Source organism: Typopeltis vanoorti, chromosome 1 (genome assembly GCF_054136105.1).
Source record: "Typopeltis vanoorti isolate ZY-2024b chromosome 1, IOZ_Tvanoo_1.0, whole genome shotgun sequence".
Classification (NCBI taxonomy): domain Eukaryota; kingdom Metazoa; phylum Arthropoda; class Arachnida; order Uropygi; family Thelyphonidae; genus Typopeltis; species Typopeltis vanoorti.
This window is the reverse complement of record NC_143549.1, coordinates 104685874-104703638: the sequence shown is the minus strand read 5'-3', so window position 1 is coordinate 104703638 and position 17765 is coordinate 104685874. Positions and strand designations below refer to the sequence as shown.

Genomic DNA, 17765 nt, shown 5'->3' with positions numbered 1-17765 from the left:
CAAGCTGAAATAAGCTGCCAGATATTGATTGTCAGTGAATGATTTTAAGGAGAGATATGACGGGGCATATTACAAGTATCTTGAATAGAAACATTACATCACAGTAGGCATTGCTTACTGTTCCTAAGCCTAGTAAGATTTGGAAGAGAATACCCCCCCCTCCCCCCCAATACAAGAGATAGGTGAAGCTGAATCAATTTACTTCTGCAAGTGTCCAGAATGGTACCAATGCCATTTCTACATTTAGGTATTTAAGTCATTTGTATTTTGGTTGATGGTTGTTTCCACTCTTGTTGGAAAATGAAGATTTGGATATTGGGCAAGAACAATTATTCTGAACGGAGAATAAACATCATCATTCTTCCAACATGGACAACTTCTGTAACTCAATTAGTCAGTGTTTTGATCTGGAGAGTAGAAACAGCCTGGTCATAGAAAGAAAAGTACTCATCCCCAATTGGTATGAGTACTGCTGGAAATGCCAACAGACACGAGGAATAGGATAACTATTCTACAGAAAACAACTTCTCTCCTCTATTAGTAATCCCACACAACCATAAGTTGGGGTTACAAATATAGGAGAAGCAATCTCTACAGCATGCTTGGAAGCTATTGTTTAGCTAGCTGGAATTAAGAAATTTAATTTCAACAAAAATAAAGCAGAAGTTGATTTTCTGGCTTTGGGATAGGACAAAGAGCAAACGAATGATGCAGATAGGTACAAATACAAACAAAAATATAAATAAAATAAAAACCCTTAAACCAGAGGTCCAAAAGTAATTTACGATTTGGCATAATTTCTAAAGAATACTGAAAAGCTGAAACAGAACAATATGCTTGAAGTACATGTGAAATTCACAATCCTTAAGAGCAAAATGCTCTTGATATACTAAGCAGTTTCAATAAAAATAATAACTGGAAACTACCAATGATACAGGCTTCTCCTTTAAACTGCAATTTTGTTATGGACTGCCTTGCATGCACTTGTGATCCTATCAGATCTTGTATAACAGTGAGGCAAAGTGTGAAATTTCAAACTAAAATCCACAACAAATAGTTAGTTGATCAGACAGAACAGGAATCCCATTATGATATTTTGATGGAATTTATCCTGCAGTTGTTTGACATATATCTGAATTATTGGAATACTTTCTCAATTAGCCTCTCCAAGAAATATTTCTGTATGAGAAATTGTCAAGTAGAAAATATTTTAAATATGCAAAACCCTTGTATTGTCTTATTTTGATGAGAAACAGTTTATGTAAACATTAAGTACACCTTAAAGCAGAAAAAATACAACTGACTATTCAGGAGCATTCCAAACATTACAGGTTTACTTTAAAGTTAACTCACTATTAGCAGAAAGATTCTGCCTTATAAATATGGTAAAGGTACATTTGGAATCCCTTACCTATCAGAATACATGCAGAGAATTTGTTTGTTGTACATAATTTTAAAATTCATACAAAGTGTTATTGAAGAATAAAATCTTAACAAGCCAAGCATTTTTTATTAGAACTTTTTAATTTTCTGAAAATGTGAAAAAGCTTTTAAAGCCTTTCACAACAACAGAAACATTTAAATTTTAGAGGTCTACAGCAACTATTTTTTTCCTTGAACCTTTTTTGCTTTCTTCGGCCTAGGTTTTGACTGAATCTTCTTGGCTTTGCCCTTTAGCCTCAGAAACTGCTGTTTAATTTCACGATTCATCTGAAAAATAAATAAATAACATTATCTACATTCAGGATATCTCATCTTTTGGGAAGTCAGTCAACTCCACTGTTTTCAAAATCATGGTTCCAGCCAAACATCTATAAGTTCTTTATCAAACCCAGAAAGATCCTTTGTTTTTCTCATTATGATGAATACTATTTGACTATTACTAACCCGCAGCCTTCTAATAGTTGTGTTCCCAGAAACAAGAATGGAAAAGTATGCAATACAAATAATGGTGTATTTGGAAAAAATAGGATTATGCATAGACCACTTAAGACACTGAACACATTCATAAACTAAACATTAGCAAGCAATAAAAAATCCTAATAAAATACTTACACAATAAACTGTTAATCCAAAATTTCATCATTTCAGAATTTTACTTTCCCTCTCTATCAATGATTTTCTATCCCCATCTACAACTTCACTGACTGCATGTGTGTGTGTCTGTTACAGTCTTATCAACAAAATAAAAGGAGGCAGGTTCATACACAAAGTAGTATATATCAGCAAATGAGTGAGAAAGAAAATTCATCTGGGTGGTGCTTGCTGCATTCACTTATTTCCTGTCAGCACAAAATCGAAAATCATGCATATGCAAATTTGCTTCATTCAATATAAGCCTACATTTCAAAGATGTTTAATTAGATAAGCTGCACTGCATAATCCAGAAGTCATGGTCACAAAAACTGTGTAACGAAGACCTAAAAGTATTAACTAAGAATCTAGTTACTTTAGAGAAGCTAATTCAGTTTTTTTTGAAATTCCATACAAGTTTGATCCAATTTCAGAAAGAAAAAGAAATAGGTGCGAGTGTAATCTCTCTCACTGACGTTATCATTCCCAAACTTTCTTTTATAGCTTTTGAAAGGAAAACATCCAAGCTGAGCTTTTCCAAGCAAAACATGTGGCATCTGCTACTGAAATAATGGTAAAACGTGCAAAGATGAGTTAGGGCAGATATACAAGGGACATCCAGAAAGTAAGTTCCGATGGGCAGTCAGAGAAAAAAAAAAAAGACACATTTCACTACTTTTCTAGATAATTTAGGCACTTATCATAATGTGGCACCAAGAGTTGTATACCTTCATCATAGAAGGTTGCCACCTATGATGCAAACCACGCATTGACTGGTTCTTTGACCTCCTCGTTGCCTCGAAACCACTGGCTACCAAGGAAAGATTTCAGTTGTTTGAACAGGGGAAAGTCGCTTGGCACGAGGTCAGGACTACATGGGGGGGATGATGATGATGATGGAATTGTTCCCAGTTGAAGGTGGCAAGAGGTTGTGTTATCATGAATCAAAACAACGCCCATGGTAAGCATGCCTTCTATTTTTGGCAAGGCATGCTTCTGAGCAGGTAGTATTCCAGGATTAAATGTATTACCAATTTTACTCAAATTTGATTTTGCTACACCTGAGATCAGCTCTACTCTCACATTCCTGAATGCTAATTCAAGTTCCTTTCTAATATCTATATTTTTTATAATTCTGCTACTGATAATATCTTATTCACTCCCATAAATTTTCTCACAACTCATATCAGTGGTCACCATGTCTTTCTTCAACCATCTCCAATGCAGTTCTAAGATAGCCATGTTAATCTTTTCACACCACTGACTTATTTTTAATTTTCTTTTATAATGCAAAATCAAAACGCACGGAATAGGCTATTTGTTTTCAAAATCATGACTATTTTTGTGCAGCTGCAATTAAGGAATGAGATGTTTCTTTCTTTCAATCTGAGGTGACTGGGCACCAGGCGATGGACTTCCCATGTAGCGGTTATTCTCAGTGTATAGAAATTTTGAAGTGCAGGGAATAAAGGCCTTCATTACAAAATGGATAACTTCTGTAACCAAATCGGAAGTACCTGAAAATGTCCCACTTGGCACTATTGCAGCCAACATATGAGGTTATGAAACTTGGATGAGATTGTGACCTGAAAGGTGAGCAGTCATCTCAACATTATATGTATATTATATATATTAAATAACCAGGTTATATATATAAGAACACATTAATCAATTATTAGGAGGTAGCTTACCGCTTGTTTTGCTTTATACACTTTGAAACGATCAAAATCATTCATTTTGGCTCTCTGAAAGAAAAAAGATGCTTAATCTCTGTTCTTTATTTAAAAGGATAAATAATTTTCCTTAATATAATTTTTAAGATAAACACAAAAATTATGGCATATGTTTGTTCAGTATATAAGGATGGAAACATTAAGTGATTTTTATTCTTTCAACTAAATTTTATCAGGATGATGTGTGCATGTGTGTGTGGGGGATTACCAGTTTTTTAATGGCCACACCACCAGTAATATTCACATACACCATCTAATATCGAAAGCATTTGCCTGATGGTGCCAATCTGCTTTTTCATCAGCAAATTACTCGCTTTCTCAATAATGTAAAATTTTTTTAAAACCATACCCCACCTAAAGAATATATATTTGTTTTAAAAAATAAAAGGATGTAAACCTTTTTTGTCTTTTCTCTGATTTATATGAGTGGTTAATATTAGATTCGGATCTGGGATATTATTATAACTTAAGAGATTGAGTGAGAAACAAAGAAATTTCAAAAATAACATTAGTGTAGATTTATGTTATTGTCTAAACAGTGTGTGTAAAATGTTTCTTTTGCAAGCGCTATATACAAATTTGCATTATAAATAACTTATCCCATAAATAGAAAAAGGGCTCAAAAACTTAACACTATTAAAGAACATAAATACTACACAAGGTCTCTTCTCTTCAAAATCACAGAATTTGATGAAAATACACAAGTTTGAAGTTAACTGTTTTAGTTTAAGTGCAGTTTCTTCTGCTCTCAATAATGGCAATTTAAATATAAATTACTTAGCTCATACTTGTTTTTCTTCAAAAACAAGAAAATAATTTGTGCACAACTTCTCTTAAAAAAAGTCTTCTCTCATATCTTTGCACAATTCATTTTCTTCTCTATTTTCTTAAAATACGAAGATAATTTTAAAGTTCCTTTTTCCTCGTGGAAACTCCTTCCTTATCTTTAAAATCTTTTGGGGCTTACAGTTCTTAACTAGAATTTCAACTAGTTTTTATCGATTACTATATCAAAAGGAACAGTCCATTGCTTTGGGAGAAACTATATATATCACTTTTATGTATGCCACAACTTAGCTTCATGCAAAAGAAATTCATCCATTAATTTTGGGATAACTGGTTGTTTCCACCATGACTCTTTTCTATCTTTTTGGCTTAAGAATTCCTTAAGATAAAGATCAAAGTGACTATATATGTACTTTGTGAAGGCCAATAAAAAATCCGAAGTCGACTGTACCACTATGAACAAAGTTTAATTCACGCTAAAAAGTTATCAATTATTAATAGGTACAGTTACACCCTGAGTTATGTAACAAAATTGTTGTCTCACTGGATCGATGATCTGACACAAAAGCAGATACCGTTAAGTTTAACTGATTATCCAGGAGAAGGCTATGTCCTTATATAAGGATTTAAAAGAGCAGGCTAGCATCATGGATGCAGAGAGTGCATTTAAAGCTAGTGCTGGATGGTTCAAGAAACATACAAATCTGCACAGCATCAAAACCACAGGTGAGGCAGCAAGTGCAGATATAGACATGGCAAGTCGATTTCCCGAACTTTTGTCAGAAATAATTGAGGAGGGGGAATATTTGCCTGAGCAAATATTTAATGTTTATGAAACAGTTTTGGAAGAGGATGCCAACAGACATTTACTGCAAAAGAGGAAAAATCTATGCCTGGATTCAAGGCCATAAAAGATCAGGACACTGTTATGATTGGCAGCAACATTTCAGGGGACTTAAAAGTTAAACCGCTCACGGTGTACCATTCCCAGAAACTGAGCATCTTTAAGAACATTGATATGAATATGCTGCCCATAATCCGGAAATCCAACACCAAGGCTTGGGTTACACATATGCTGTTCGGAGACTGGTTCAATAAACACTTCATTCACCAGGTGAAGGAATCCCATTTATTTAAAGTGCTTCTCCTCCTCGACAATGTCCCTGGTCACCCAGAAGAATTGGATGACTTTCATCAGATGTAAAAGTTGTTTACCTTTCTCCTAGAACTACCTCACTATTGCAACCTATGGATCAAGGCGACTTTTAATGCCTGCTATCTGTGGTGTACATTTTCCCAAGCAATGAAGGCCATTACTCTATGTGATTTCTGGAAGAACTATAATATCCTTAACGCTATCAAAAACATCAGGGTGGCTTGGGATGAAATCAAGCAGACAACAATGAACGCTGTGTGGAAGAAACTCAGCCCAGAAATGGTCCATAACCATTTCACGCAAGGAGAGAGCAAACAATGACTGATACAGATGATGAGTTGACACAAGAATTAAAGCAGGTGACAGAGACACGTGTGCAACTGGCACAGCAATTAGAGCTGGAAGTGGATAATGGTAACATTAACTAGCTTGCTTTTTTTTTTTTTTTTTTTTAAATCACGATGAAGAGAAGAGCTAACTGATGATGACCTTATTCAGTCTGAGGCATTCCGAAGAAAATACTAAGCCAATTGAACCAACAGACAAAGAAATTTACAACGAAGGGACTAGCCGAGGTTTTTAACTTGGTAGACATGGCGTTAGCAAAATTGAAATTGATGGAACCGAACACAGCGATTCAAAACTGTTAGCCGCTGTATCTATTCCGATGTCTAGCTATAAGGCCAAGAAGCATGTGACTACACAATCTACTCGAGACATGTTTGTGAGATGCCGTTCACAACAAAGTCAAGATGACGGCCCCGACTACCGTCAGCTGTCAACATTGAAAGGGGTAAAACTTCCCGAAGAACAGCCAGCTTAGCAGTCACAAGAAAAGTGAATATTTCAGTTTGTTTTTATATTCTTTTATATTATGTATTTTTCATACTTTCATATTTACAGTATGTATATTATTCAAATACAATTGATAAATTTTTATATAATCACCCCAAAAATGAAAAATATCTGATTAATGGCAAAAAAATTAATGCAAAAAAGCGGTATGAATAGCCATTGAGCATTTTATTGTATGTATGTAATTTACAAATTCGACTTATAATAAAGGTTTACGGAACACATTATTTACATAACTTGGGGGTGTAACTGTATTTGTAAAATTCCCTATACTACTTAAACATTTATATCTACAAAAAATTAAATACATACCAATTTTCTAGCAGCCATCTTTTTAGCAGTTGATGTTTCTGCCCATTTTTCTGTAATTCCTTCCTTTTCCCAAGCACCACGTATTACTCTGGCTGAAGTTCCATGAGGGAATTTTAATTTGAATTTTGTAAGACGAAGCCTCTTGAATTGGACTGGTTGTCTAAGTACCCCAGTACAAGGTCCTTCAACAAGTGCCTGATAAATGAAATATATTGTTACCAAACTATTCTATCAGATATTTCATTGTGTAATAATCAAACAGAATAGCTAAATTATCACAAGGCAAACATTTTACACATGTATGATAAGGATGGTGGTGGTGGTAGTAGCGGGGAATTAAACAAGACAAATCTCTAGGATACGCTAACAATGGCGATTCCCTTTAATATACACAATGTGAAAGCAATTATTTCAGCCCCAAGAAATACACATGTATTTATAGAATCTATAATGGCCAGAGAAAAATATATATATACAAATGCAAACCAAATTAAGTTGATTTCCTATTACTTGTATGTTAATGACAATCCACATTGCAAACCAAATGCCAACTCTTCAGTGTTATGGCTCTTATAGTACTGCTTCAAAAAATTACATGACAATAATTCACAATTTCTTTATTTGTATATGTAGATTCTCCCAAATTACACAACCCTTAAACTGCCTTAACTTAGGATGGGGGCTATTTGAAATAATCAATGTTTAGCCACCCAAATGACCATTTGACTGCAGCAAAAGACTTTATACATCATACCAGTGATCAAAATGGCAACTGTGAGAACTGTGTTATAGGATCTTGCACGTGAACTTTCTGGAGTGAGGCACTATGATTATTTCAGAGCAGTACACGACCTACTAAAAACATGAACAAGGTCCTTCTCCATAACTTTGAGCAACCCAACACTTGCTTGTACACGAGGGATACACCGAGCAACATTTGTATGAAACGATCTCTATCCTGCTCATAACCTGGATCTAATAGCCTCTGACTACAACCTGCAAAGAATGTATTCTAATGATGCCAGTTTGCAGATAATGAGATGAAATAAACTGTTTGTGAGAAGCTTCAATGTCTGAAACCTGAGTAAAGACCTTTATGAGGTTGAAATACAGCATCTCACTTACCAATAGCACAGTTTACAGATAATGATAGACTTGAAAATAATGACTGAATGCACACAAAGATGAAGCATTAATTATATGAATAAGTTCATTCCTTTATAGTTATTCAATTCGCTGACAAGGCATTTACATGATTATGCTAATAACAGCACTTGTTACTATCAAAAATTTTGCAAAAAAAAAAAAAAAAAAAAAAAAAAAAAAAGCTAATTACATAGTATTCTAACATTATCTACTATTAAATTAAAACACCAAAAAATTAATGAAGGGGCAGGAAACATTCAACCATGTAAATATGATTTTTTACCAATGGCTGTTTCTAGGTAGCACTTAGGGATACCATTCCAAATGTGAGAACAGTATTCAACAGTTGGATGGATTTGTGATTTGCATAGTTATTAGATGTTCAGAAATAAAGCAATGCCTTTGAGCAAAAGAGAATTTTTTTTATCTGGACGCTGAAGAACTGATATTCATAATGTTTATACAAAGAAAGTTTGGAGATTACTTATCAGATGTTTGTGCCATGATCAAATGCCTTAGAGATAACTTGACCAGCCAGGCCGGCTGGCTGAGTGATTAGCATATCCACTCTCCAGCTAAAAGGCTGAGGGTTCGAATCCAAGCGTGGGCATGGATGTTTGTGATTGTGAAAATACTAGAGGTGGTGGTAGATGATGAACATAGCTGTAGTTGGTGGAGACAGAGTGTTGTGGATTAGGTGCCCTCCCTCGATGAGTCTTTGGACTCACTGGAGGTGTTATGTAATAATAAGCACTCATTTGAGATTTCTCAAATTTTCAAATGGCATTTATCTAAAGATGGAATCCATGAGCAAATCAATTATCAGCTTAGAGGAGGGAGATGAAGTTGTGTCAATGTTCTCCATTACTCTAGAAGAAAAACTGGATGGTTAGGTCAGGTTAATTTGCAAAGTTGTGGAAGGAAAATAAAAAAAAAATGTGATGAGCATGCCATGAGTAGTACAAGGCATAGACAAGAGGGCAACACATGGTAAAGAAGGCCATAGCTAATGAGGCTAAAAGAAATTCTGGAGTTCTTTTACTATGTTCAAGTAAAAGGAGGACGACTAAATTACACGAATGTGAAAGGGAATTATTGGCTCCTCTGACCAAGCAGTTTAATTTAAGCCTTAGTATGGGGAAGGCACCAGGGCTCAGGACTGGCATAGTTATAACTGACGAATCAGGCTTATAGCTGGGACTTAAGTATTCCTGACTATAATCCGTGTGTGTTCAAGGGGCCGGTTTGCCTGCTTGAGGGAGGAAAAACCCTGCTGTCCATGCCCAACACCAGCTAACTTGGCTATGACTTAGAAAGATCTTTAAGCTACTTACGTCGGTGAAGAGAATCAAACCAAGGACACTCCTTTTCCAGGCATGTGGTTGTGAAGCGCATAGCCATGATAAATTTAGTCTAATCCTTTATCCCAGTGAGAGCAAACAAAGTTTGCACCTAAAAATATCTTCAGGACTGAATAGTGTTGCACTATCTTGCCTGGGTAAGTAGTACAACACCAGGCAACTCGTAGCAAAGGTGGAGCAAGTTAGCATCACTCCTATCTTAGTATCTCCTATCTCCCATAATGCATTAAGGGAAGGGCCACTACCCAGACTAGTTGCCCTTTATTGAGGTCTCTTCAGAGGGAGCCAGGCCCAGAGTTGGAGATACCAGGCAGAAGCAGTAGCAAGGTCATCTTTACCTATAGGAGTTGCCACCTTTTTTTTTTTTTTTTTTTTAAATTAAATTACTCTTTTTTTGAGAAAGATGTTGAAAGTTTATTTGTACTAGCTGCTTACCTGGGTAAGTAGTACAACACCAGGCAACTCGTAGCAAAGGTGGTATTAGACTATGGTAAACTAAATTTATCATAGTCTAGCCTAGTGAAAAATAAACTTTCAACATCTTTCTCTAAATCCAGAGTAATTTAATAAAAAAGGCGGCAAACCTTTTGGCAACTCCTATAGGTAAAGATGACCTTGCTACTGCTTCTGCCTGGTATCTCCAACTCTGGACCTGGGCTCCCACTGAAGAGACCTCAATAAAGGTTGAAACTAGTCTGGATAGAGGCCAATCCCTTAATGCATAACAGTATACATATCCACAAGATGTGTTTTGCATTATGGGAGATACTGCGATAGGAGTGTTGGTAGCTTGCTCTACCTTTGCTACAAGTTGCCTGGTGTTGTACTACTTACCCAGGTAAGATAGTACATTATATTCAGTCCTGAAGATATTTTCAGGTGCAAACTTTGCTTGCTCTCACTGGGATAAAGGATTAAACTAAATTTATCATAGTTTAACCTAGTGAAAAATAAACTTTCAAGCGCATAGCCACTCGACTGACTGTGCAGATTGTTTAATTTGTATATCAATGATATAAGAAATGATTTGACAGCAAATAATCAGATGCTTGCTGATGATGCTAAACTAGATAAATGAAGATGATACATATCCTCCAGGAAGACTTAGACTAGCAGTATGAGTGGAAGTGAATGGTTGCCAATTTAATGTGGACAAGTGTAAGGTGATGCACTTTGGGAAGAGACTGATTTCCTGTCTTGCATTTTCTGAATTGCAGGAAATCCAAGATTTCAGTGAGTTGAAGTTTAGAGGACATATTGTGAAGGTAGCCAAAACAGCACATCAGATTATGTGGTCATTAGAAAACACACCAACAAGCCATGATAGAGAAGAGTTTGCCCCCTTTTTAATAAGGCGGCCACATCCGGACTACTGCATGCAAAATAACTGGATTCTGTGGGATGAAGAAGTAGTGGACAAAAGACAGAAGCAAATGACAAAGATTGTGGCAGATCTATGGAATGTTCCCAATCGATCTTGGGCTTCGAACACTAGCTGATAAAAAAAAAAAAAAAAGAGACATGATAAATGCATATAAGTTATTAAACAAGTTTTATAGGATTGGCACCAAGATTTTTTCCTGTACATGGCAGGAAGAGAGATCGAGGCGGTCATGCATGGAAATCTGTGTAGTTAACACGTTCATTGCCAAGCTGAAAATTGGAATTTCGTGTGGTTGCCAAATTTTTTTATTTTTTTATTTAGTTTTTATTGTGCTCAAAATAAGTTAAATAGTCCACGCGATAACACGTGATTGGCCGTTTGGTGAGAACTCGCATCACGTGATATCGCGTGATTGGCAATGAACGAGTTAACAAGGGTATTAGGACTAGATTTTTTTTTTTTTTTCTGGTTAGAGAATATTGAATGGGATGGAAATTGATTTCTGGATTGGAGTTGCGAGCTGTTCAGTGAATGAGTGGAGAGCAGGGACGAATGTTCCGGGTGTGCTAGGTATGCAGTGCACATCCATGGAATAGCAATATCACAAATTTTATATTTTTACATTTATTCCCGTTATAGATTCCTCTATTGTTTCCTTGCTTCACATTATTCCTAAATTTAAAGATAATACATTAATGCTTCATGATGAAGATACTTTCAGAATTGTAAACATTCCATGACATCTGCATTAATAGCCTGGTTGTGTAGTCGCCAATACATACACCTTTGGGCCCTTTGAACATATGTACAGATGGTGAAACATGTCAAATGCTTAGTGTTCCAGTGGTTTTAAACTGCCTGGAAGCGAGGCAGGGTGAGTGCTGAGACAATGGCACCTAAAAACCAGTGGCTGTGATTGGTTATGGTGTGCATGCATTTAGTATAGTTTGCAGGAGTGGAGTGTTTTTTTCATTGCGTCGTTCAAGTTGTCTCTAATTACAATAATTGTCCTAATACAAATGTCTGCTTACTATATTTAGTGATACAGCTACTTGTTTTTCTTGCTTGTGCAGGATAGCATCTGTTGAGGTTGGCCATTTTTTTTTTTTTTTTTTTTAACAGTATAGGGACATTTCATTCTAGTCTTCAGAAATAGCAGATGTGATAAAAAATTTAGCCATTCCAGAGTAACATTAATACTCCTGTGTTATAAGCAGTTGTTAATGTACAAAAAAAAAAAATCATGTGAGATATCTATTATTGATAAAAAAGAAGGGGTGCTTAAGGGTCAAAGCTGTATAACTGAGAGGAGACCTCCACATAGCCTTTAACGGAATGCGGAGAACCGACCAGGGTTTCTGACCTAATGTCCAATCCTCACCTTCTCGTGGTGCACCCTGTTGGGTATCTACTTTGATACTGAACAAACGAGGATGGGCTGGCAATTTGGGATTTAGCCGACCAAATTGTATTCTTATTGGTTAAACCAAAATAAAAAATGATGGTACAACATGACAAAATTTCATGCCGGCTGGGGCGTCGCCCGGTTAAACAAGACCCCCATTGTTTTCGCCAGGGAAGCAGGGTGAACAGCGAAAAGTCAGCTACTGGAACAAATCTGAAAACAAACCCCAACTCAACATCACCAGAGTTAAAGATCGGTACTATCAACGTAAGAAGCCTGAATGGCAAAGAAATGGAGCTGGCTGAGGAATTAGATAAGTACCAGATCGACATAATAGGGGTGACTGAAACAAAAAAGACCAAAACTGGTGAGATCTTTCTGAGCAATAAATACAAAATGTTATATTCAGGCAATGACAATCAAGGAAAAGAAGGAGTAGTCATAATATTCAACACAAAATACGAGGCTAATCTTCTTGAATGGCAGTCAGTCTCAAGTAGAGTAATGTGGGCAAATATGAGAATGGGGAACTGGACAATGAGACTTATTTGTGCCTATGGTCCCACAGAAGGTTCTACTAAGGTAGAAATGGAGGAATTTTTTGAGGCTTTAGAAAAAGCAACTGACACAATGAAAAAGGAAAAGTTGGTCCTTGTTGGGGATCTAAATAGTAGAGTATATTTTGGGAAAATTTGGAGAAAAGAGCAAAGCTAATAATAATGGCAAATATCTATTGGATTTCTGCTCAGGACATGGACTGGTTATTACTAACACCATGTTCCAACATAAAAATGTGCACAAATTCACATGGAGAGAAGAGGCTAGGAATAAGAAAGGTCTCATTGACTATGTTATTGTTGATGGTGATGTTCTCTCCCTGGTGCAAGACACCAGAGTGTACAGAGGATTTGAAATTGGAAGTGATCACTATTTAGTCTTGAGCAGGATAAAATTGAATTTCATATTGAAAAGAATAACATGTAAGAAAGTTTTAAAGCGAATAAAAGTTGAGCAGCTCTCAGATGTGAACTGTAGACTAAAATACAGAAATATTATTGAAAAGAAAATGAAAGAGTTTGAGAACAGGAATCAAACCTTGGAGATTCAGTGGCAAACTCTGAAGGAAACATTGATTGATTCTGCCAGAGAGGCATGTGGTGAGGTTGTGTGCAAGGATAAAAAAATCAGAACTCCCTGGTGGATGCAGGAAGTTAAAGAGGCAGTGAAGGAAAAGAAGAAAGCATATCAAAAGTTCCTGGCAAATAAGTCAGCTTTTACTCTTACAGAATACAGAGACAAATGTAAGAAAGCTAAACAGTGTGTAAAACTAGCTAAACAAAAGTCACAGGAGGACTTTGGCAAGATTATAGAAAATAAATATCAAGAAGGTGGCAAAATATTCTGGAGGTTGTTGAAGAAGCTTAGGAATGGAGGAAAGAGTGCTGTAAAAGGAATTAGAGATGATAAAGGTGAAATGAAAACAGGAGAAAAAGATATCCTTGAAGTATGGAGTAATTACTTTGAAAAACTGCTAAATGAAACAAGCAGTGATGACAGCACAGTGATAAAAAACACTGACCAGGCATGTAGTCAGGAATACATATCCATACTTGAAGTAGAAAAAGCCATCAAAGGCTTGAAATGTGGAAAGGCAGCAGGAGTAGATGATATTCGACCAGAAATGCTGAAGTATGGTGGTATAAGAGTCTTACAGTGGCTGCACTGCATAGTTCAGAAAGCCTGGACAGAGGGACGAATTCCCGATGATTCGAGTAGAGCTCTCATAGTACCCATATATAAAAAGGGAAATAAAACTGAATGTGAGAATTACAGAGGTATTTCCCTACTGAGTGTTCCTGGCAAGATCTATGCAAGTATACTTGAGAAACGGTTGAGAAGAATTGTGGAAGAAAAGCTTTGTGAAGAACAAGCTGGATTCAGGCCAAATAGAGGCTGTCAGGATCAGATCTTCACTTTACGACAAATAGTCGAGAAAGCATGGGAATATAACAAAGATCTGTATTTAAGTTTTGTCAATTTGGAAAAGGCATATGACAAGGTGCCAAGAGAGAAGCTATTCAATACGCTGTGGTTATATGGTGTCAATGGGGCATTATATCAAGCAATACTTAGTCTTTATTTGAGTTGTAAGTCAGCAGTTAGAATTGAAGGAAGTACAGGAAGATGGTTTAATGTTAAATCTGGTGTGAGACAAGGATGTACATTATCCCCTCTGTTATTCATTATCTATATGGATCACATTATGAAGGAATGTGGTATTAAACCTGATATCAAAATTGGAGATGTTAATGTCAGCTCTTTGCTTTATGCGGATGATGTTATACTTCTAAATAAATCTGCTACAAGTCTGCAGATTCTCTGACTAAATTGAATAGCTGTTGTAATAGATATGGTATGAAGGTCAGCAATAAAAAGACAAAGACAATGAAAATAGGCAGAATCATTGAAAATGTCAACTGTGTTGTGAATGGAGAACCTGTGGAACAAGTAAAACATTTCAGCTACTTAGGCACAATTTTTACTGAAGATGGTAAACTAAATATAGAAATAGACAACAGAATCAGCAAAGCTGGTATCGTGGGAAGTCAATTGAATAAATTCATATGGAATAAGAAAGAAATTAGTCGGAACACTAAATTAGCTGTATACAATACTGTGTTCAAACCAATTTTAACTTATGGATCTGAGAGCTGGGTCAGAAGTAAAACACTTGACCAAAGACTAGAGACCGCAGATATGAGAGTCCTGAGAAAGATTAGAGGCATGAACAGATGGCATCAATGGCAATATCATATTAAAAATGAGGATATTAGGAAAGAACTTGACATTGTCAGCATCCAGGAATGCGTTAGCAGAGCTAATCTCAGATGGTATGGTCACTTAAATAGAATGGGAGAGGAAAGATTAGCAAAACAAGTGTTCTCTGCCAGGTTGGCAGGAAAACGACCCAGAGGAAGACCAAGATATAGGTGGATTGATATGGTACAAAGTGCCTTAGATGATAGAAATATAAGATCTGATAATGTTGGAGTCTTGACAAGTAACAGACTGATTTGGAGGAAAATTGTAGATAGGAAGTTAGTAATGATGTAATTTTTTCATGTAGTACTGTCATATCCTGTACACCCCTTGAGGGTACATGGCAGGAATATGATGATGATGATAAAAAAGAAACGCTGACACACACACACACACACACAGAGGAAAAAAGCTAACAAATGTAGGGTTCCTGAAAGTGGATAATTCCAATAATGATCGGATATTATCTATTCTATCAATGCGTAAAATATATACTGAGTCTCAGTAAACAAAAAGAAAATTCTTAGAAAGTAAAATACACATAACATGAACAACAAATTTTACAAGATGATTAGTTGCTCCATCAACATTAGTTCATTGGATTAGCCTCTCCCTATAATTTTTAACTGAACTACTAAATGCATATGGTGGCTGTTTATTATTGGTTAGTTATTTATACTTAGCAAACAAATCTCTTTCCCTCTCCTTATAATTTTTTTTTAAAATTATGCCACCATAAATTCACTTATTCATGTCTAGACATGACAGGATCACATGCTATTCACTCTACACGGCAACTTATAGGAAAAAAATATTGCAAATGTTAATTATTATTCATTCATTTGCCATTAATGAAAGTATTTCTACTCATTTATTCTTTCCTTTACATTTCCTATTCTAACATGATTTATTAATGATGTTTCACATATTTACACCTTTCCTCATACCATTCTCCTTCATTGTTTTCTAATATATTTTAAAACAAATGTATTGTCCCCCCACTCTATGCAGATTTGGTTACAATTAATATATAAATTAAAGTATTCAGTTATCCCACAATTAATTGCATTGGACCAATTAAGATGATAGCTGATGCACTATGCACTCTTAAAACTTTCATACATTGATAAAAATGCAGTGAAATTGACATGATACTGTAGCACAGCACACCCAACCAAAATGGGCACGAGATGCCACTGGTGGAGAGGTATGATATGTATTGCATGAATAATGATTAGTGTTTAAACAATGATCTCCTGCATTGAGATACCTGTATGACAATAATAATGATTCTATCCTTCTGATATTGTATTTTCAGGGAGGTCAGTGCCAAAGACTGGAAGGTTGGTATGTTGCTAATGATAAAACTGCAAGTTCTGTTATCTAGTCTCACTAATGTTAAAAAAAAAACTCATCACTGTCTCTGATACTATAAGAATTAAATAGATGCATTGCAATTATTCCCTTGAGCTGGCTGGCAGGCACTCTTGAATGAGGGTCATTCTGATTTGAGACTTTAGAAACTACATTCAGCATTCTATGATCTCTTTCTCACTCATTTTTCCACTTACGTCCTCTAACGGATTTGGTATTCTTGATTTTGCACCTCAAATCTCACAATGAACAAAACTTTCTCCAGAACCTAACTCCAAATCTCTATTCATGAAATTTGTTCCAAACATCTAAAAACCTGACATCATTCCTCCTGCACATTCACTCATGTGCAACCATGGAATTCATTAATTCCATGGTTGCACATGAGTGAATGTTATCACTCGTATCATACTTTGCCAAGAGACAAAATATTTTACACTATGAACTAAATATGAAATGAAAAGACAAGAGGTTTTATTAGCAATGTGTACAAACAAACTTTTTTGAACTGAAACGTATAATTTGCAGTGTAACAGACAATTCAAAAAGAAAGACAGACAATTCACAAGCAAGAAACAAGCTGAATATGCTACAGAGGGCATTATTACAGTTGGTATAAAGTTGACATGTGCATGCATGGATGCCAAAACACCTAGCCTAATTGATATGGGCATTGTATTAGCACTTTGCCATTCTTGAAATAAGCATTCCAAATGGTTTTCAATCAGAAGATTCTGTAGCCCATGCCAACTCCATGCTGTGCAAAACCTGAATTGTTTTAACAGCAAATATAGGATTGATGTGTTTGTCCAAAGTATGAGAGAAAGCAATCAACAAAAACCTACCTCAGATAGAAAGTGTAGACAGTTTATATTTGGAATGTAACATGGAAGATAGTTAAACAATAACAAAGCAGATACAAGGTTATATATATTTTTAGACATCTTGAAACTGGTTTGAGATGCAGGAGATTGGGACTCCAAGTACAGCATTCTTAGGGATAGGCCTCTAACATGCCCCATCTTTGGGTTAAAGCTATTCTGCTGTACAATTCTTTTGATAATATCACGTTTTAGATGAGCCCATGTTAGGAAATATTGACAAGATATTATCACCTTACTCTACCTTTTTTTATGCACAATAACACCTTCCTTACTTTCTCCACTTCAAGCTGTCCTGAAAGGAACTGTAAAGTGCACTATTTCTCTCATTAAAGCTATCAATTCATTCATATCAAGTGTGAATCTTCTGACTCACACTTTCCTCATCCATACTTCATTCTGATTCACATCTCTTCTAACCCATTCTCAGAGATACTTAAGTTAAAATTACTTTGAACACTGTTTTATACATTGCTAGT

General features: G+C 35.8%; 1 protein-coding gene across 1 annotated transcript in view; it reads right to left on the bottom strand.

Annotated features, from left to right (window-relative positions):
• Nucleotides 1–1490: 1490 nt before the first annotated feature.
• Nucleotides 1491–17765, bottom strand: part of RpL14 (ribosomal protein L14) — a 42181-nt gene continuing 25906 nt past the window's right edge. The window contains exons 3-5 of the mRNA XM_090392460.1: nt 6916–7110; nt 3765–3818; nt 1491–1710 (exon numbers count right to left, since the gene is read on the bottom strand). Coding sequence (XP_090248586.1) covers nt 1603–1710; nt 3765–3818; nt 6916–7110 — 357 coding nt within the window. The 3' untranslated portion in view covers nt 1491–1602. The remainder of the gene's footprint in view (nt 1711–3764; nt 3819–6915; nt 7111–17765) is intronic.